Here is a 22650-nt window from a genome sequence, read left to right on the forward strand (position 1 = left end):
ATTGAGAATGACATGCTGCGTTCTGTTATCTAGGAACTCTTCAATCTAATCACACAATTGGTCTGATAGTCCATATGCTCCTACTTTGTTCATTAAACAACTGTGGGGAACTGTATCGAATGCCTTGCGGAAGTCAAGAAACATGGCATCTACCTGGGAACCCATGTCTATAGCCCTCTGAGTCTCATGGATGAATAGCACGAGCTGGGTTTCACATGATCGTTTGTATGTGTTATCACCATGGTCCCACTAATTATACCTTTCAACATTGAGTCTGGTAACCGCGTGCTGTTTAGTACATATCTCAATGCATTATTATTATTATTATTATTATTATTATTATTATTATTATTCTATTGATAGGATTGTGGAAACATCATGTCTGTTACTCTTAGGGAAACAGTGTAATTCAAACCCAAACATTTCACAATTAGCAGTGTCGGGATGAATCATGCAGAACAATATCTGTCAGAAGGGTAATGTGCATTAGGTGGAACAGCGCACAGGACTGATAGCATGTTTATACTGTATGTGCTGTCCACCAGACAGGGACTAGTTGCAAGCGGAGTAAAGTGCCCATGACAGACTCCAATGTACATGTGTACACATATCGAATTTTCTCATTGTAAATCACTAAATCAGTGTGGCAGACATATGGCATAGACAAACGATGTATATGTGAATATGCTTCTGGTCCTTCATGCATCTGATAACTGGGCTGGTGTTGCCGCTAGTGAATATGCTGCTAGATATCCTCATTGATGCCATCCAGAAAAAATGTGTTTTGCCATCTGGAAGTGTACCTTCGGAAGTCAGATTGTCTCTTTCCACCATTACATGACAGAGGTCATCCACAGACTCGCTGTACCCCAGCTGCTGAGGAAGCTGTTCTGGAGGTCATACACCAAGAACCTTAGCAAAGTACACATAGCATAGCAAGGGAGCTGTGTGTCTTGCAAAGTATGGTAATTAATGTGTTGCACGAGCATGGGCTGCCCTCCTGTCATTATGCTTTCACGCAATACCTGCATCCTGCACATCGACATCAGAAAACGCAATTCTGTGAATGGTTCCAATAACAACAGGAAACCAATGATGACTTTGTGAACAATGTAATATGCTCAAATGAACCATCATTCACTTGTGAGGGTGTCTTCAATATGCACAATGCCCACCATTGTTGTGAGGTTAACCCACACATCACACACAACCGTGGATACCGAGTTCACTTTGGTATCAATGTCTCGGACGGAATATTGGGTGAAAGGTGGTTGGGCCCTACATGTTACCTGACTGGTTGACTGCATGAAGGTATCATACATTCCTCTCAAACTATCTGCCTGATGCGCTGGAAGATTTTCCACTACATGTTCAGCAGGGGATATGGTTCCAACGCGATGGTGCACCTCCACACTATGGAATTAATGTGCGACGGTATTTGGACAGAACATTTCCAGGGAAATGGCTCGGTTGTGGAGGTCCAGTTGTATGGCCACCACTTTCACCTGACCTCAATCCCTTGGATTTCTTCCTGTGCGGACACCTGAAAGTGCACATGTACTGTACTCTGCCGACAAATGTGGAAGAAATGGTAGCGCATGTTCATGCTGCTCTTGTTACTGTGGATGCACCTTGGGTGCAAAGGGACCAGAGCTGTATGATCCGGTGAATTGCACAGTGTTTGGATGTGGAGGGAGGTCGCTTTGAGCATCTGTTGTTCTGAGGACAACGTATTCTGTTGTGAAGGTCATGCGGTCATTAATATGGACATTGTTATTGTCATTGGTTGCTAACATGCTATGTCTGAACACTCATATTACATGTAGTATGAATGTGTTATTGTACTGTGTTGTAATCTTTAAAATTTCGAGACTGATATTGTTTTTGTAGTTATTCTGTCCTATGACAGGTCATTTGCTTCAACTGTCTATTTCTTATTTGTCTAACCACATGTCTGTTATGTTGAGCATTACAAAATGTTGTAAATTTAGGATTTGTGTGACCTAAGAAATGGTGTATATTACAGAATAAAATGTCAGAATGAAATTAGCAAATAAAAAAAATGCACCCCAACCCAGGATCGAACTCTTGACCTCATGTTTGCTAACCCAAAACTTTATACACTGCACCAACTGTACAGCACAACCAACATGTGTTGACAGAGGTAGTCACCATACAAATGGTTACAGTGTTGCCAGATTGCCACTCTTTAACAACCTTTTTCTGCCGGATGTACTCACCAGATGAAATTTTGGCAGAGATATTTTTTTATTGCTGGCATGTGAGGAGTTGTGCTGCAAAGCCCAAGTGCACGAATTTCACTCCACCCTCTATACCGCAACAAAGACTACATCTACAACTATGTTGTGCAAAGTACTGTATGTGAATGCAGAGTGTATGTTCCATATTAAAGCATCTTCACATTACACTGTGTGTGGGTACAGGAAGAATGATTGCTTAAATGACTCTGTGTGCACTGTCATTATTCTAACGTTGTCTTTCCAGTCTTTACAGGATCAATGCACAGGTGGTTGTACTATTTAGCTACATTTATGTTTTGCTGCTTGTTTTTAAAACTTTGGATGTAGACTTCTGTAAAGTAGATAGTGGCTGTCTTCAAGTGTAAGCAAGTTAAGATTTTCATCTCCATAAAACTCTTTCATGGTTTGAAAAAAACATAACCATTTTGTTGTATACATTCAATATTCCCAGGTAACACAGGGCTGAGCAATATTCTAAGATGGGTGACAGATGCATTTTGTAAGCTGTCTCCATAGTAGACTAATAATAATAATAATAATTTTATTGTCTTTAAGCCATTACAGCAATAGACAAAGTCATACATATAATACAATACAGTACAGTACATGCTATAAAAGGACAGAATTGTTAAGAACTTTACAGTTTAATATCACAGGTCATGAAATCCTTTACATTGTAGAATGGGTTTACAACTAACCAGTCATAAAGTGTTTGTTTGTATTGTTGCTCTGGTAAATTTTGTATACCTTGTGGAAGTTAGTTAAATAATTTGTGGCCCATAAGTTCATAACTGTTAACTGATTTTGACAGTCTGTGGTAGGGCGTATAGATAGAGCTGTTTGTCCTAGTGCTGTAACAATGTATATTTGCCCTGTGTTTTACTTTAGGTAAGTTCTTTTTTGTGTAGATTAAAACATAATAAATATATAGGTTTATTACTGTCATGATTTTTTGTTGAGTAAACAAAGGTTTACAATGAGCCTTGTATGGTGAGCCTGTAATTATCCTAATAGCTTTCTTTTGCAGCAATAGTATATCATGCACACAAGTGGAGTTTCCCCATAAAATAATGCCATAGGATATGATGCTTTGGAAAAATGAGTAGTAAGATACTCTAACATAATTTTTAGGTACACAGTGCATTAATCGCCTTAACAAATAGATTACCCTAGACAATTTACCGCTAATATACTTAATATGTGGATTCAAGTTCCTCAGTTTATGAACTTATGTCTAACACCGACTTTACCTATGACAGAACATATGAGACCATTCCTTTACATACCCATACACATTGTTACACAGAGATATTTGTATGAGAAGACTGATTACAAATGTTACTCTTTGACATTGTAGTCATACAATATTATGTTTTGTATTTTGTGAAGAGCTACTATTTACAATATTGAGGTCCAGTAACAGTGAGCAAGAGTGTATGAGTTGTTGTGTGAATGTGTGGGAATTCTACTTCTGAAGTAGACCTGTGTCTGAAAGCTTTGAAATACTTCTAGTATTCATTTTTGTTGTTCCTGTCTGCAACTTGGTGCCTACTCTACTTGTTTTAGTTACCCTCTGTAGTTTGGTAATCTTTGTAGCTAAAACCTCCTAATGGTCATTGATACCAGATTCAACATGGACATTTTCAAAGAAGTTACATCCATCTATTTCCATAAATATTCTTCCCAAATATCTGTTCTAGGCATCGTTTCACAGGTTGTCATGAGATGCCCACCACTTACTAAATTGTAACTATTCCAAGAAATTTTTGGATGACTAAAATCTTCTCCAGTGATTACAGTATATTTTGGAAAGCTATGTACTAGCAAGCTTGGTTTTCTGTTACATTTAGAGGTATGCCTGGCTGATGCCACGTGGATAACATTATAAATTTGTGCCCAGTCTTGATTCTGAATCTTGCTCAAACTATGTCACTTGTGATTTCTATTAGCCTATATGCTACATATTCTTATGCATCTTCACTCTCATATACTACAAATTCCTCCAAATACAGGACTTCTTTGTATGATGTGATGTATGACATGATCTCATTGCAGTTTTTTAATCATTTCTGTGGCACTACTTGTCCTGTAGTCTCCCATTAAATATATGTCTCTCATTCATTGTGCTCACTATCCCTTGCAGCATACTTCAACTGGGAATTTACAAGGGACATGTAGTCTATCTCCTGTTTGCCCTTGCTTGTACATTTTGCCTCATCTGCATGTAGCCCAAGGTGTTTCATACCATGTGATGTCACATCAGGTATTAACATTGTTGTCATAAGGTGATGTTCTCTGATCCCAGCTACAGCACTCCTGCTATTTGTGTAGGTGAGCTAATCAATCTTCCTGAATGTACTAACATTTGATTTCTCTGGATCTCATTTCTGAACATATCTAGGTCTTTCTGCAGTATCTCACAATTTAGCAAATTTTAGTTTCTTATACATCATCTACAAACAGTTTTAATTCAGATTTTATCCTGTCCCCAGTATCGTTCTCATGAAGTGGATACTGCAGTGGCTCTAAATTACTATCTTGTGGTACACCTCTCTCTGTCATCACTATCTTTGTTATGAAGTCTCTCAATATCACCCTGTGCTTTCTGTTGTGTAGATGTACTATCCACTACCACACTAATCTTGCATCAGTACCCAGCTCTTGTAATTTTGTTAGCAGTACCATGTAAATAAAGCTAACAAACCTTTTATAGTGATCAGTGGCTATACTGTAAAGTTACCCTCTCCTATCAATTGCTTCTGATACATCTTCAAGTATCTGCCAGTTCAGGTTTTTCTGAACTGTTCTAATGCTCTACCATGAGTCAGTTAACTTGTGTCCATTCATGCTGTTCTTCTTTGTATATGATATATACTTCTCATTACTCCTATCTGGTTCTAAACATTTGAGCAGTATCCAAGAACTAGTCACATGAGTGTACCGTAAGCACTCTCTAGACAGGCTCTATTTTCCAAGTATCCTACCAGCAAAATGAAGTCTGCTATCTGATTTACCTGTGGCTGAGCTTATGTGATTATTCCAAGTTGGTAACAGACAAAACACACTGCCACACAGTTGCCCCATGGCACAGTGGGTATTTATTGTGATTCAGAGGGATTATGTATTGCAGTAGCTATACTTCCCTTATTTTGGTAACATTGCAGCTGCAGCATGAACTTTTGGCTCTACAGATGGTTCATTTACATATGTAACTTCATAGATTAGGTTCACATTTCTTTTTTAACACAGGCAAAAACATCACCATGATTTATTCTTGTTCTCCATAGCTAGATGCCAGTTCATAATAACACAATAAACATAATTTTAATTCTTTGTGGTTAAGTCATGCCACATTTATGAAAACCATCCTGCAGTTAAAGTTTTCCAGTTAAGTCTGAAGTTCAAATAGGTAGACTATTTTAAAGGCCACACATTAATTTGCAAGATCATTAATGTTTGTGCTTGGGGGTTATCTACTTTGAGTAATTTACTTAGTAAGTAATGTAGTGTGTGATATGGGGAGCAATCACATTCAGAGCAACTTGTTACACTGTTTAGACTGAATTGTTCAAGAGATTGCCTGTTATAAGAAAAAATTCATAGATGGAGTATGGGAACAGATTTAACATTACATTATTCATATTCAATACACATTTTCTTACAATTTCTCTGAGTGATCTTAGTGCAGTGAATCACTTTTTATTGCCAGAAAATTTAGACCTTCTGTCCTGCAAAAAACAGTACTGATATCCATAATGCTTATGTATTTAAAGTTCCTGCAGTGTTCTTCATTAGCAGCTGTGATCTCATAACAAGGATGTGAACTTGAAATAGAATTCCATAGTCACTGCCAGAAAACATTTGCTACTAATAAAAGCAGCACACAACTTGTATAGTGCCAGAGACTGTGGTCATGTGTATGTATGTTGCATTTGCTTGTGTGTGTGTGTGTGTGTGTGTGTGTGTGTGTGTGTCCATCTGTCTGTTGTCTATTTTTGACAAAGGCTTTGTTGGCTGAAAGCTTATTTTGTGACAGTCTATTTGTTATGCCTACCTGCAACTCAATATTAAAAAATTACAATATTAAGTCAGCTGTCACTAAACAGCTTGTCCAGGTGATAATCTGTTTTCTGTATTAATGAACTGTGTGTGATGTGGTTGGTGTATTTAATCTGTGTTAAAATCTTTTTTTTCTTTTACTGCATAAATAATAATCTTGAAATTATAATTCTGTTATTGTGTGAGACATTGGTGATGTGTGAGGAGTGCCACAATTATTAACTCTTATAATGTAGTTTTGAGTTAATTATCCAATCAGTTAACAATAGTGCTGTTATAGCAGCTGGGGTGTGCTACATCAGTGAAGTTACACATGCAAAACAATTGGGTAATCCAGAAATTCTATGGCCATGGCTACATTAGTCTATATTTACTCCAGTGGTAAATGAGTCACAAGGGCTCACTTAGTCAGATCTTTGTACTATTATATGCAAATTTTGAGGACTTGTTGTAGAATTATGTATAGTGCCAAACAAAAGTTACAAATATTTGCTGTTGTCTATAGATTGCTGGAAGGTATCAGAAAGATGACCAATATTTCTTTAAAATCAAGTATCCAACATGTTTTTCAAATCTGTACAGTTCCATGCCAAATTCGTCAATATCATTCATGTTTCTTGCTTGCATATCAGTAGAACATTCAGAATTATTGGATAAATGACAATATTGTAAAAGCAGTACGTACAGTAAAAGATACATCAGGATCCCAGATGACAAAGTCAGCATCCTTGCCCTCTGCAATGGACCCTTTCCTATTATCTAGATGACACATCTGTGCTGCACCTTTGCAGAGAAATCGTGCCGCATCCAGCAAGCAAAATCCTCGTTTACGTGCTTGTGTCCAGAAAAGTGGTAGTCCTGTTGAATTTATTTATTTATTTATTTATTTGTCCATATAAATCTCTTTTTAAGTACATATATTGTACACAGGATATTGGACAGAAAACATTTTTTGGCTATTGGATTTTCAAATATCAAACATAAATTTTATAAATTTTTATGACAAATTGGATCTATACAGTTAATAATTACAAATTTTTGAAATACTGTATATTTATAACTTATTTCTACAATTAAAGATACAAATTACATTTTTTCTTGCATAAGATACTGTGAGACTGAATAGTAGCAGTTTTTCAGAAGGTAGGATGTCACAGACTTTTTAAAGCTTTGTAGTTCAGTAAGAGATTTTATATGTCTTGGTAATCTGTTGTAAAGTTTTGTTCCTGCATGATATACACCTTTTTGGCATAATGTGGTGTTACAATGATTGACATGTATGTCACTGTCTGACCTGGTACTGTAATCATGGACACTTTTGTTTTGAGTAAAAAGGTTTTCTTTTCTCAGTATGCTTTTTTTGACATGCGTGACTATTTCCATTATATAAATGCAGGGAAGGGGTAGGATCTTTAGATCTTTAAAGAAAGGTTTGCATGATTTTCTGCTGCTCACTTGTTTCATTATTCTTATAATTGCCTTTTGTTTCCTGAAAACTGTTATGGCCTGATGTACATTTCCCCAGAAAATGATACCGTACTTCAGTATTGAATGTACACGAGCAAAGTATACAGCCCTAACTGTTTCTGCACTAGTACTGTTGCAGAGAATTCTTACCACATAGCTCATTTTTGCTAGTTTTGAATTTAGGGCTGTGATATGAGTGTTCCATTTAAGATTTTCCTGGATATGAATCCCAAGAAATTTAGTTTCATTGACAGAACTAATGTTTTGGTTATCTATACATATTACAGGTTGTGCCGGATTTTTATTTTGATCAGTGTGGAAATTCATTAGTACAGTTTTTTGGGGATTAACTATTAGCCTGTTTCTGGTAAACCATTCAGACACTCCTTTTGTAATAACTTTTGCAGATGCAGTAAGATTTTCTTCATTATTTCCTTCAATCAATAGACTGGTGTCATCTGCAAACAGTACTGGTTCAGAATCCCTAACGTGTGATGGGAAATCATTAATGTAGACCAAAAAAAGAAAGGGACCTAAAATGGAGCCCTGTGGAACACCATGAGTTAGTCCACATGGTTCTGAAACGTGTACCTGGAGTTCATTTCCTTCTGTGTACTTAATTTCAGTTACCTGAGAACGATATTCCAAATATGATTTGATCCACTGATTTGGCACACCTCTTACACCATACCATTCGAACTTCCTCAGTAGTATAGAATGATCAATCACATCAAAAGCTTTTGTTAGGTCCAAGAAGAAACCTGAGATATTTCTGTGGTTGTCCACTGCATTTACGACATGGTTTATCAGATTGAAAGTGGCAGTTTCAATTGATCTCTGTGGTCTGAAGCCATGTTGACATCCAGAAATAATATTATTCTTGTCGAAGAATGTAATTAGTTTTGAAAAGAACACTTTTTCAATAATTTTCGAAAACCCTGACAATAGAGACACAGGCCTATAGTTACCCATACATTGATGATCACCTTTTTTATATAGGGGTATTACTTTTGCCATTTTCAGTTGCTGAGGGAAGACACCACATGATAAGGATGAATTGCATATGTCCAATAAAGGTGAAAGTATTTGTCTTGCTGTTATTTTTATAATATAATCTGGAATATCATCAATACCAGTTGAGTACTTACTCTTCAGTGAATTAATGGTATTTAGGAGCTCTGTTGGGCTTACTGGACTGAGGAACATGGATATATTATTTATTTCAATAGATGAAAGTTCTTTCCATGTTGTATTAGGTGGATTTCCAAATTTTTCCTTTACTAATTTCCCAGCAACAGTTGCATAGTAAGAATTGAAACTATTTGCAACTTCCCTAGGGTCAGTGACATTCTTGCCATCATGTGATATCACAATATTTTTGTGAGTTGTCTTCTTCCCAGTAAGATCCTGCACAGCTTTCCACATGGACTTAGTTTTATTGGATGACTTCATAATATATTTGTCATTTTCCTTAATTTTTGCCTGCTTAATGATGCGTTTCAAAACTAGCTTGTATTTTTTGAAATAATTAATAAATTCTGGACTGCTGTTAGTTTTTGACTGCAGAAAAAGTTCCCACTTCCTTTTACAAGATACTCTGATGCCTGATGTAATCCAGTTTCTGAATCTATCTGTGCTCTTGGAAATAACTTTCCTTTGTGGAAAAGCTATGTCAAAGTTATGCTTGAAAATGTTCAAAAAATGTTCCATCTTTTCGTTAGTATTAGAGGTATCATATACTTCTCTCCAAGATTGTTCACTGATTAGGTACTGGAAGCATTCAATATTTTTCCCACTATAAATCCTTTTATGGATAACATTTTCTATACTGGTCGAAATGTGATTTACAGGTATGGTCAGTAATTGTGAAAGGTGGTCACTATAGCCGGTATCAAAGTTTTCTGATGTACACTTGTCCATGTTTACACATACCTGATCAAGGAGAGTGACACTAGTTTTAGTTACATGTGTTGGAGAGCTAACAGTAAGACAAAGATTGTAGGCTTTTATAATATTTAAAAACGTTTCCCTGTGAGGGCTATGGTTCAGAAAGTCAATATTAAAATCACCACATAGTACCACTGTTTTCCCAGTTGTCTTAAGTTTGCCTAAAGCAAGGTCCAATTTTTTGAAAAAAAACACTTATGTTGCTAACAGGAGATCTATACACACATAAAATAATAGTGTTTTCAGACATTAACTCTACAGCTGAGATTTCAAAGTCTCTTTCACAACCAAGTTTGCAAACAGATGTTATACTCTTATAATCTACATTTTCTTTTACATATATACAAGTTCCCCCATGTTTTGATTCCATTCTACAAAAGCAGTTTGCAAGGTTAAAATGTAATATTTTTAAGTACTGAAAATACTCATTTTGTAACCAATGCTCACAAAAACATAACACTGAAACATCTTTCCATTCACTATTCAGGAGTATATTTATTTCATCAACTTTGTTTGTTAATGACTGTACATTCTGGTGTACAATCTTCAGTCTATATTTGCAATTTAATTCTGCATCACATTTATTTGTGATACAGTCTACTTCCCTAAAAAATGCCTTTCACCCTTTTTATAAGACATTGCATCTTTCTTTATGACCCATTTGTCCAAAGTACTTTGGACTGCTTCTATATTAGGCCTATTGTGATTCCAATTTGGTAGACGACAGATTTCTTCAACCAAAAATTGTTTCCCAATGTGATTTAAATGAAGGCCATGGCTGGTGTGCATGGACCTGTCTAACGTGCTTACATTTATTAAGTTCACGTACAGAAACTTTTTGCATACAGTATCTATCTCTTTGTTTACTCTTTCTATTAACTTATTTACACATGACCAAGGAGGAAGGTCGTATCTGTGTGGTTGATTTACAACAGCTACATTTGTGTTGCCTAATTTGGGTAGCACACTTTCAAGAACAGTGATGAGTTCACTACCTTTATCTCTGGCAACATCATTCGCACCTGCAAAAATTACGACACAGTCTTTTGGGTTAAGGTTTTCACACAATTTTACCACTGTTTTTGTCACTTCTGCAATGCCTGCTCCTGGTTTGACAAAGGCTTGGACACTTGCGTTAGTTTGTGTATCTGCTACCTTTTCTGCTATCTGACGTCCATGATTATCGGCAAAAATCAACACTTTTTGTTCTTTTTTGCACACTTTAGGCCAGTCGACTGATTTTTTAATCACATTTCTTTGTTTAGGATGCGACATGCGCGAAAAATTTACAGTGCACGGCTGTTGTTGTTTGTAATTATTATCTGGACTCATATGTTCCTGATTGACATTGTTTGTGGAATCACGTTTGCCATTATAACTATTTGATGCACTTACTTTATTATTTCCAAGTTTTGTACTGGTTTCCACAGTAGTTCTTCCTTTGATTACATCACTCGTAGCCGATATTTCTTCCAGGTTCAGACCATGCTCTGTTTGTTGAGTTTTACAGCCAAGATGTTGCAGCTGTTTCTCCAATAAGGCTACAGTCCTTTTAAGTTCACTGATTTCTCTGTTTTTTGCAGTTAAAACGAGACGAAAATCATCGCAATGTTTACATGTCGATGTCACTGAATTTGCATTTGCTACGGTTTTTTCACTAGATTTTGATCTTGTAATGATTTCGTTTGCGTTTTTTGCTTTAACTTCGCAGCAGTAACATTTTCCAGGTCGAACAACGATACTTTTTTTGCACTGAATACATAAAGACTCATTCTTTTTTACGTTTTTCGCGGAACTCGATTTTCGTGAACCTTTTTTCACCGCCATCTTGGGCATATTTTGGTTGTGGTCAGTAAAGTTTGTGACTATATGACATCCTTATAACTATTGAAGCAAGTAAGAAGCACTTTCTGTTTACTCAGTGAGCAAAAGATACAGGAGCATATGCTGAAGTACTGGATTATCTGAATTCATTGTGAGTTTAAAATTCACCATGCAATTTGATATAGTTTTGTAATTTGTAAGTATTCTCATGATGTAAATAAGATGTTACAGAATATTTGACAGAATAGACAATATGACATTACAAATGCCTTTCAAGGACGCAAGGAATTTTGTATCTGGGAATTGCTCTTGATACTTACTGTGCTATACATCTTAGCCTCTTAGCAGTCTCAGCTTGAAGGCTCAGACCTTCATTCAAATTTCTGTAACTTTTACATTTAAGACTCATTGTGGCCTAAACTACAGTTATCGTTGCTTACTATTTTTAATATAGTATTGAATGTCTGATATTTATTTATTTTTTATCGTATCCATAAACAAAATACATTGTAAGGATCAGGTGAAATAGTATTATCTGTACTGATAAACATACATATAAATTACTGAACTGCTAAACTGGAATGAGGCTGCAATTGCACTTTGCCTATCTAACAGCCTCCAAGACAAAAAAAATTTACATTTTCAATTTTTCTCATAATTATTCACTGAATTTAAAATGCCTTTGTAATCTACTCTTTAAGATGTATAACCTTATGTCAGTGTGTTAACATAATAAGAAGAACACTACAGTCAAAAATAATGTGTTTGTCTTGAGGCAGTGCAGCTGACAGCATCCAAATACCTCAACTATATTCATCACATATTTGAGAATGAGAGCACTGACTCACTTCCAACAAAATTTACACATAATTCCAATCCTTTCTCACTGACACCAACACAAAACGATAAAAAGAAAAAAAAAAGTTTATCGCTTACTACATTTTCACAGTTTGTGCAGTCAAACTTCAGCATCAGGCATGACATTTTAATTTATAATTTATTTGCTACCAGTTCTATTTACAACACAGTTTGCAGGCAGTGTCCACATATACTGCTGAATGTACATGCAAAATTATGTTATTGTGCAACACATAGTTCAGGGGATACGATTTCATGAACATTGAGATGAATGAAAAATTAACTTTTGCTTAAAATGGAGCACAAATTACCCACACTATGTTCATCCAGTGTTTCATAATGAGAGCACTTAGTGGCTTTCAACAAACTTTAAGCATAATATCAAAACGATCCTAATACCTTTTCATGCCTACATGTTTAAAGTCAAATATTTAACACATTAACTCATTTGTAAGTAATCAGATGTTTGGAACTCTTTTATACATGGGACTTTGTAGTTGTTTAGTAACTAGGGTATTTAGCAAATTGTAACTTTGTGCAATGATATGCTAAGCTCGTTTCATGTTAAATGACAATTTTGTTTACATCCTTTATGCCACGTGTACTTCTATATGTAACTTCTATTTCTTCTTGATACAGTAATTGGACTGCAGTAGGTTTTAAACTGTAGTGAACATAAAATCATTTATAGTATAACAACAGTTTTCTATAAAAAAATTGAGATATTTTTCAGAAAATATTTTTATTGTTTTGTGGCAACACACTACAGTGTGTATGTGCCTGCCACTTGTCTGCTTCGACAGTTGTCAACAGCCGAGGACAAATAGCACAGTGCCAGGTTGGGCCTCAAGCAAATGCAATTCCAAGAGTTGGAGTTTCTGTCTGCCATGCACTTCCATGCTGCAGCTTTGGGTTCTCCCAGAAAGGCACACCACAGAAAGTGCTCTCTCGCTAGCACTTCCAGCGCCGATGCCTACCGACTCACATCTTCATTTAAATGGAACAATGCTTTTCTGAGTGTTAATTCTGGAGTGTTTTATTTTAGAAGAATGAACATTTGAGAGCTTGCCATGACAGTCTCCAGATTGGTATAAGTGAAGGAAAGACAACATTGGTGAGTCTTTACCACACACTTTGGCCAAACTGTAATTGCTGTTATCTGCAAGCATTATCAAGAGCTAGTGGCAGAGTGCTTCATTTACTCTTAATACAGAGCAAGTTTTGCAGTTGATCCTTATGCATCACGAAGCAACTTCATTTTCACAGCTTACTACTTCCACCTCATGGAAGCCTTTGTACTAATGCTTATGGCATAGTGGACTGTATCACTCTTGCCATGCAGATTATCAAAGGAAAGAACATGTGCTCCAGTTTGGGACTTCCCTTCCAGTGATAACTAGTCAATTTCTTCCACATGGTAGAAGATTTAATCATATTGCCTTGCTCACATTGTAATTATTTGCCTGTTTCTTTTGTGTCTCATTTAGGTTATGGTATTAGTGTGTAAATATACCCTTGCAGATGGCACAACATTCCCCTCACTACTGTAGCAAGAGTATTTAATTGTATTGTTTCTGGCACACATGATTAAGCTTAGAGTAAATTCGTCTGTGGTCACTCTGTCCATCTTCTTTTGTATTATGTGTGTGTGATAGTGTTTTGTGGTCACAATAACACTGTGTGTGCACAGTCTGCATATAACTATGTGCTGACATATTTGTCTAAGTTAAGCAGACCACCATGAGGATGTTCACAAGTTATAGATTGTGTAGTACCTTTTTGATATGGTTGTGTGGGATAAAGGGTGCTCACAGCTCATACTGCAAACACCCAATGCGTGTCACCTACCACAACTTGGTCATGGTTTGGCATTTGCTCTTTGGTAAGCCACGTACAGGCACCTTCTTGTAATCATGCTTATGCCAAAGGGTTATATTGCAAGATAAGGCTACCTTCAACCTAATATTTAATTTTGCTTTGGTTTGCACACCAGATGCAGGTGCATGCATATATTAGTGTCCAAGAGGAGAGAAGTAGTGCTTTTTATGGGACAGCTTAAGTTATACATTACCCTATGTAATCCTTCTACATGTTATATGTAGTTGTGCCCAGGTCCAATACAGGAACCATGAAAACATTTCTATGTCCTGTTATTTCATTCTACAGACCCAATCCTTCATGTGCTAGTGCCTGACATAAGGTGAGCTCATGTGTAGCAAGAGAGTGACGAATGTATTTCCCACAGTTTCTGTCTCTCAGGCTACTATGTTCGAATTCTTTGTAATTTTATAGAAACAGCAATAAACAGCCTCTAAAACCAGATCATTACACAACACACAGTGCTGTATTATTTCAGAATAGCTTTGTATTTCAGGCCCATGTAACTGTCTTTAGCTGCTTCATCACTCTTTGATCCACAATCAGCAGACAAAGGTATAAATGAATTGTAATGATGAGAATAAGTGATGACAACAGCTAACCTTGACATGCTGCTGTATGTAGATGCTATTATTCATTACAATATATACAATAGATAAAATTTGGAGAAGATGAACCACCTGTTAGAAACAGAAACATTTTAGCAATGTATCAAGAACTGTGCTAATTAAATATGATGGATATTACAAAATATTACAACAAATTAGGAGATATTTCAGGAAGACATCTCTGAACTACAGCTGAAATGCAATACTGATCTTTTCATTTGATGGCTTGTTTTAATTTTGAAATATAGAGTCACATCTTTGAGCTAATAGCAAAAGGAGAGGATTTTGTGTAGAGCAATTCTCAGTTACTAAGAAGGAAAAACATGGAAGGTTAATCTTCTTAAAAGATAATAGTAAGCATATATTTTGGTATGAAATATTCTTTAGGATACCTAGTCCTCAGTAGAACTTACAGACTGCACAAATTGCCTTTGGTAGCTAGAATTTATTGTAAAAATGTCTGATTACCAGCAAATTGCTTTGGGGATTCCAGTTTTTTTCTCTCTCATAATTTTTTTCATCTTCAACTCATTTGAAAAGACAACATATCTCTTTTAACTCTTCAATCATCAGTATGTTATTAGTGGATTTCAAAGATAATGCTGGTGTTTGACGTTTTGAAATTGTTGGTAGGGGATTAACTATTAACTCTGAAAGAGCAGATTTCACTGTAGAAAAAAATGGTCTTTATTTACTGTAATGAGCTGTTACACATAATTGCTTGTAGCTCCATAAGGAAATCAATCAGAGAAAACCTAATTCACAGTTACTAGTGTTAACAATGATTTTATCTATTCACTCACTACAGCTTCAATTGACCCTGATTTTACTGTGCAAATGCTGGCCTCTTAACAGTTGAAAGTGTAGTAGCCAAGTAATACTTGAAACCTATCCAAGTAACACAAATATGGCTTTATTCATAAACCTCTGTTCAATGATGGAAATAATCCTCTCATGACTCCGCATGTAACAAGACGAAAGAGTCATACAGATGGTGCAACATAAGTGATATACAGAACAATTGATGTCAGCAGTACAATCTAAAAAAATGTAGTGAGAGTGAGTCAGCACTGTTCCATGCATATATAGACACGAGTCACCAGTAGATGACATGGTGAAGATCGTGCTGTTTACACACTTCCTACTGGTGGCCCCTACTGGCCACCCCATGCTGATAAAATTGGCAGTTGATTTAAGTACACCTGTGCAGTCACACTACAATTTGTGCACATGCAGTAGTAGCAGGATACAGCACACTTCTCTATTGTGTGAAGAGGGTGTTCAAGAGGTGGAGGAGACACTGGCAGCCCAATGAAAGACATAACCATTAGATCTGTAACAGCAGCAGCTGGTGCCAACAGTGAAGGTGAGACGAAGTGTCAGGCAGGCACCGGAACATTGGGCTAAAATGTTTGGAAGCACAGGCATGCCCAAGGGTGATGGCCCATGCGGGAACCAGTGACAGAACCAGAGAGGAGGGTCGCCATCTCTGCATTGTCATCAGCATGCAGGTCCCAGTGCTGAAGAGGTGGGGCTGGAATCACTGATGACAATTACTGAGGTGACGAAGGCGAGGGTGCCAGAGGAGGCAGCCCAACCAGAACAGCAGGCTGTGGCAATGGACCCGAGGCCAGAGACAAGCTGGTGCCAGCACCAGGAAGCTGAAACCCCAGGCTGATGCACATGGAGGAGGCAGCCAATGGGACAGGGGAACTTTCACAATAGGAAATGACAGGCTTGAGGCGTAGGGAGGCAGGAGAGGCTGTGGTGATGGGGGCTGCACTCGTGAACCAGTAGCTTCCAGCAGCAAGCAAGGGTGCAACTGATCAAAGTGGTGTGCCACCAGCCTATCAGCTGGGGTGGACATCACAATGACAGTGTCCCAGGCATTAGACAACAGTGACTGGAATCCCCTTGGGCTGGTGACTAAAACTTCACACCGACACTCAGCCAGGATTTGCTTCCCCATAAGTGTGAAGCAGGATATAAAATTTAGACTGGCAGTGGCAAGGAAAGCATTTCTGAAGAAGAGAAATTTGTTAACATCGAGTATAGATTTAAGTGTCAGGAAGTCGTTTCTGAAAGTATTTGTATGGAGTGTAGCCATGTATGGAAGTGAAACATAGATGATAAATAGTTTATACAAGAAGAGAATAGAAGCTTTCGAAATGAAGTGCTACAGAAGAATACTGTAAGTTAGGTGGGTAGATCACATAACTAATGAGGAGGTATTGAATAGAACTGGAGAGAAGATAAATTTGTGGCACAATTTGACTCGAAGAAGGGATTGGTTGGTAGAGCATATTCTGAGGCATCAAGGGATCACCAATTTAGTATTGGAGGGCGGTGTGGAGGGTAAAAATCTTAGAGGGAGACCAAGAGACGAATACACTAAACAGGTTCAGAAGGATGTAGGTTGCATTAGGTACTGGGAGATGAAGAACCTTGCCCAGGATAGAGTAGCATGGAGAGCTGCATCAAACCAGTCTCTGGTTTGAAGACCACAACAACAACAACAAGTGTGAAGCAATAGGTCCTCACAAAATGGAGGAGGCCATCATCTGCTGAATAATACAAACAAACTTTTTCATTTGGCAATTTAACATATGCACTAGTTGTTCTGCCTCACCATTTGATTGAGGATGGAATGCTGGAACTGTAACATGATGAATGCCTTGATGAGAACAAAACAATTGAAAGGTGTGAGAAATGAACTGGGGCCCATCATCAGAAATCAAGGTACAGGGCAATCTCTCAATAGAAAAACCCTCAAAGGCATATGAATTGTGACCTCCATTGATGTTGACAAACACCAGAGAATGTAAGGAAACTGGGAACATGCACCACAGCCATGGGCCAATAGGAAGTCAAGAAGGGATCCGAAAAGCCTACATGAATGTGTTCCCATGGCTGCCGTGGAATGGGCCATGGAGACAGAGGTGACCTGGGAGCTGCCTGTTGTCATGCACACTGCTCACTAGCTGAGGTAAAATAGAAAATTTCGCCATCAATCCCTGGCCAAAAAACATGTCCTGGTTAACAGTTTAGTGCATGAAACTCCCAAATGGTACTGGTGAAGGTGTAGAATATCACTCTGTAATGCAGCATGCATGACTATTCTGGGAGATAGGTCTTCTGTGGATAACAGCAAAATGCCATCAAAAACTGAGAGGTGATACCATAAGAAAAAATAGTTGTGCAGGGGGTTTGAAGCACAACCAAGAAATTTATCCAGCCAGCCCTTTTGAACAATCTGAACCTTTTGATGGGGAACCAGTAACTGCTGCGCACAAGCTTGTAATTGGGAGCTCTCTGTTGCAGCCTGCATTTCAGTATCAAGATGGAAGCAAAGCAATGATTCATGATCAAAGTTGGGATCAAGACCCATAGGAAAGGGGGGGGGGGGGGAGCAGGGTGTCCGCATTGGCATGTTAGGCATAGGTCAAAAATGAATGTCATAATTGTAGTGAGACAAGAACAGCACCCAGCACTGTAGACAGTGTGTTGCCTTGTCAGGCAAAGAAGTGTGAAGGTTAAACAGGGATACCAAGGGTTTATGGTCAGTAATATGGTGAAACTTGGACCCACTAAAAAATAATATGAAATTTCTGGAGAGAATAGGCTATGGCAAGAGCCTCTTTTTCCACCTGAGAGTAACACTGCTGAGCTGCAGTGAATATTTAAAGATGAAAGCAATAGATTGTTCAGAGTTGTTTGCATATCGGTACACTAGAACTGAACCAAGGCGATACTGTGGGGTGTCAGTCACCAAAACTATGTGCTATTCTGGAGAGAATGTACCTAGGCAAGAGGCCAAGAGTAGTGGGGTGCAAGGCACACCAAAAGGAAGATGCAAAAATTGATAGAGCACAAAGGAGTATTCAAAACCAGAACTCGCTGAGACTCTTCATCCACAGGAACCTGCAGACATGCTTCAGAAAAATCAATTTTAGAAAAGTTGTGGCCATCCAATATTTTCGCCACCAGTTCCTCGTGGCATGGGAGAGCATGGGTATCCATGACTGACTAAGCATTGACAGTAGTACTGAAGTCACCACAGAGTCAAAGTTTCCCCACCAGCTACAACCAGTGAAGATGACCATTCGCTAGCCATAACAGGTTGCACCACCCCTAGCAACTGAAGCCTGTCCAATTCTGCTTTCAGTTGATCTTTCAGAGTGACAGAAATAGGATGTGCATGACAAAACTGATGCCGACTAGTGGATTTCAAAGATATTTGAGCAGAGAAATTTGTAGCATACCCTATTCCATCCAAAAATTCCAGTTGAGTATATGGAACCTGGTTGGACACAAGGTGAACTGTGCCAGTGATAGGAAATCCAGATGCCTGAGATGTGTCCATCCTGAACATGTTCTCAACACCGGGGTCAACAACCACTAAAAATGTGATGGAATGAACGACCGACTTCTAAGAGGCAGATGCTGTAAATTTTCCATGTAGCACAATATTCTGTTTATTATAACTGACCAGCTTCTGTGTGACTGGTGACCGAGGTGGTGAACCTAAACTCACATAGGTTTGAGAATTCAATAACATCATTGCAATATCTGTGTTGACCTGTAGTGAGACCATTTGGTAAAAAATGATAAACTCAATAAACAACCAGGAGAAGTCAGAAACATTGGAGTCACACAGTTTATGCCCATGTCCATATCATGAGCAACCTTCAGTGAATGACATACAGGGGTGATGTGGCCTATTTGGAGGCGAGCATTAAGAATAGCCCAGTACTTGGGACATGCCATATGTTATGCTGAACAAAACAAAGTGAACAGGATGGAAACAGAGAACACTGATGCTGGCATTGTGAGAGTCATGGCTGCTTGGGTTGGCCTTGATCTGCTTGGTGCTGGGCCCACATGCTCACCACCATCACTGCCACTTCCTCATGCAAGCTTTGTCACTCCATGTTTCAATTTGGTTACATGGTGCCTGAGAAATTTCGAAAGATTGTGCTATTTGCTGAACTTCTGTCAATGAGGAGTTTTCAGAGAGTAAAGCCTTCTGGTGTCCTTCCTTGTTCGGAGATGAACAGATAATTGCATCACGCACCATAGATTCTGCATAAGAGTCGTTATGGGTGTCAGCCACAAACTAACACTTATGGCTAAGGCCGTGAAGGTCAGCTGCCCACATCCTATATCACTGGTTTTGTTTCTTGTGCCATCAGTGGAATTCAAGTCATGTCACTATGACATCAATATATTTGTGACGATTGTTGGACAATAAAGTGCACATGTAATCAAAAGTGAGAGGTACCAGTTCTTGTAAAGGGACAAGCTGACACAGTAATTCATACAACTTAGGTAGAATCTATGGAAGGAATCAGGCTTTGGGCAAATTCGAGTCTGTCACATTAAAAGCCAAAAAATGCTGTCTGAGTATCTTTTTGTAAGCTTCCCAATCACTGGGTGCATCATCATGTGGAGGAAAAGTGGGTGGATAGACCAATGGAACAGTACCCTGTCCGTTAATGGAAGCCAGGAAATGGGTCACTGCCGAAGTAAGGTGTTCAATCAGTGTTGGTAGCACAGTGTCCATAATGGCTAAACCTGATGAAACTGTACTTAAAGACTGCATATGTGGAAACCATTCCAAGTTCATCACCAATTGTGTAGTAACCAAGTAATACATGAAACCAATTCAGGTAACACAAATGTGGCTTTATTCATAAAGCTCTGAACAATAACAGAAATAAGCCTCTAATGATTCCACACATAACAAGACTAAAGAATCAAACAGAAGGTGTAACATAAGTGATTCATAGAACAATTAATGTGACTGGTACAAAGTAAAAGAATATAATGCAAGTGAGTCAGCACTGCTCTGTGAATACAAAGGCATGAGTTGCTGGTAGACAGTTTGGTGGAGACTGTCCTGTGCGTACACTTCTACAGGTGGCCTCTAGTGATCAGCATGCACTGATGCAGTAGTAGGTTGATTTAAGTACACACACACTGCAGCACTGCAATTTGTGGACTCACACTCATGTTCACTAGTAGCACAATACAGCAGAAAGATAGAGAATAAAGGAGTTAATGAATAGTGCTGATGATTAACACAAACATTACCACAAGGGGCACAGGCTGTTGTCCCATTTGAATTTGATTAGTGTGTGAACTAAACATCAAGTTGCTATAAACTGCCTAAAAATTTCTTCTATAAATTTTGAATCTCCTTCCTTCACCATCGTTAATATAAATTTCACATGACATTTGTTTATAAATATGTATTCCTTACATTTTTATGAAATAATTTCAGCATTGTGCAATGGAAATTAAATTTACCTAACTGCAGCGATGGAATTCCACCCCAGGCACGAAGAAAATCACCTTCATCAAAACATTTTACATCTGGTGTACTGGGAGAATGATCCGAGACAACAAAGTCTATCTCTCCAGAAGTCAAAGCAGCCCACAGTCTTTCCTGCAATATGATTCAGAGCTCAATGTGAGTTGTATAAACAGAATCAGTTAACAGCTAAGAAATGAAGTAAGAAATTGAGTCACTGAAGTATGGGGAAGTGTATTCTGTTTGAACTTAATTAAGGAATACATAGGCTAGTATCTAAATGACAACAATACATTGGATAATATCTAACTACTGACAAGTGGAATGTCAAATGTTTGAGTTATTGTTGTTTTTCTTCTATTATTTTTACATGCTTTCACAAATGAATTTTCAAGTATGATTGTTTGTCTTCCAGTATTGGTACATATTTTTCACAAGGTATATATTTTTCATAAACTATCTCGATTTTAACAATATTTTGAAAATGCCAGTACACTCTTTGATTCATGAATGTCTTGCGTGCATTTGGCAGGTTGAAAACAAATATTGAGTTCTAACTCTAATGAGTTTTCAGCAGAACTAAATATCTAGAAAAAACCATAATGAAATTTGCTATGAAATAGAAACAGCTGTAAAAATATTAAAAAATGGGAACTAAATAGAAAATTAAAAATATATCTAATACTTTGTTGAGGAAGTAACATCAATTGCCATTAAGCACTCATCATTGTCACTTCAGATTAACTGCCATATTTATTTAAGCATCATGCCTTAAAAGTAAAACAATTATGCTCATCTGCCCTTTATGAAGATAAGTGTTTCAAAGTATGGTTAATGTGCTGGCACAGCAATTGACTTCTAGTGACCATACTGAGTGCCACAAGACATCTTTATGTGGTTACTTCAATCCTATTCATAGAATCCTTCCTGGTATTTACCATATATTATTTAGGAAATCCACAATAAAGACTTAAATCAAGATGGCAAGACAGTGATTTAAACCACCATTCTCCTGAATGTGAGTCCATTGTCTTACCACTACACATCTTTGCTCAGAAGACAATATTTACTCCACTTAAAGACATATGTTTAGTTAAACAATGGAAACTCCAGGAAGGAATATCAACAATGTAAGAAAAGATAGATTCCTAATTACTGTAAAGACCATACTTGAACTGCAGACAGGCACAATTAAAAGATATTTACACTAGGCTTTTTATTTATTTATTTATTTCATGTTCCATAGATCCTGGAAGTGAGTGAATTGCAAGGATATGGAACATGTCAAATTGTACATAGTTCAAGCATAACTTGTATAAATACATATGATAAGGATACAATGTAAATAAAATCAATAGACAGCACAATCAATAAACAGAAAATTGTTTTTCACATATTAAGGATAAGTAATATATATATATATATATATAAAATA

The 22650-nt window shown here is 37.5% G+C and overlaps 1 protein-coding gene across 1 annotated transcript in view; it reads right to left on the minus strand.

Moving 5' to 3' along the window:
- Positions 1-22650, minus strand: part of LOC126251301 (allantoinase) — a 262302-nt gene that overhangs the window by 36781 nt on the left and 202871 nt on the right. The window contains exons 9-10 of the mRNA XM_049951628.1: positions 21212-21350; positions 7006-7178 (exon numbers count right to left, since the gene is read on the minus strand). Coding sequence (XP_049807585.1) covers positions 7006-7178; positions 21212-21350 — 312 coding nt within the window. The remainder of the gene's footprint in view (positions 1-7005; positions 7179-21211; positions 21351-22650) is intronic.

Source organism: Schistocerca nitens, chromosome 4 (genome assembly GCF_023898315.1).
Source record: "Schistocerca nitens isolate TAMUIC-IGC-003100 chromosome 4, iqSchNite1.1, whole genome shotgun sequence".
Lineage (NCBI taxonomy): Eukaryota > Metazoa > Arthropoda > Insecta > Orthoptera > Acrididae > Schistocerca > Schistocerca nitens.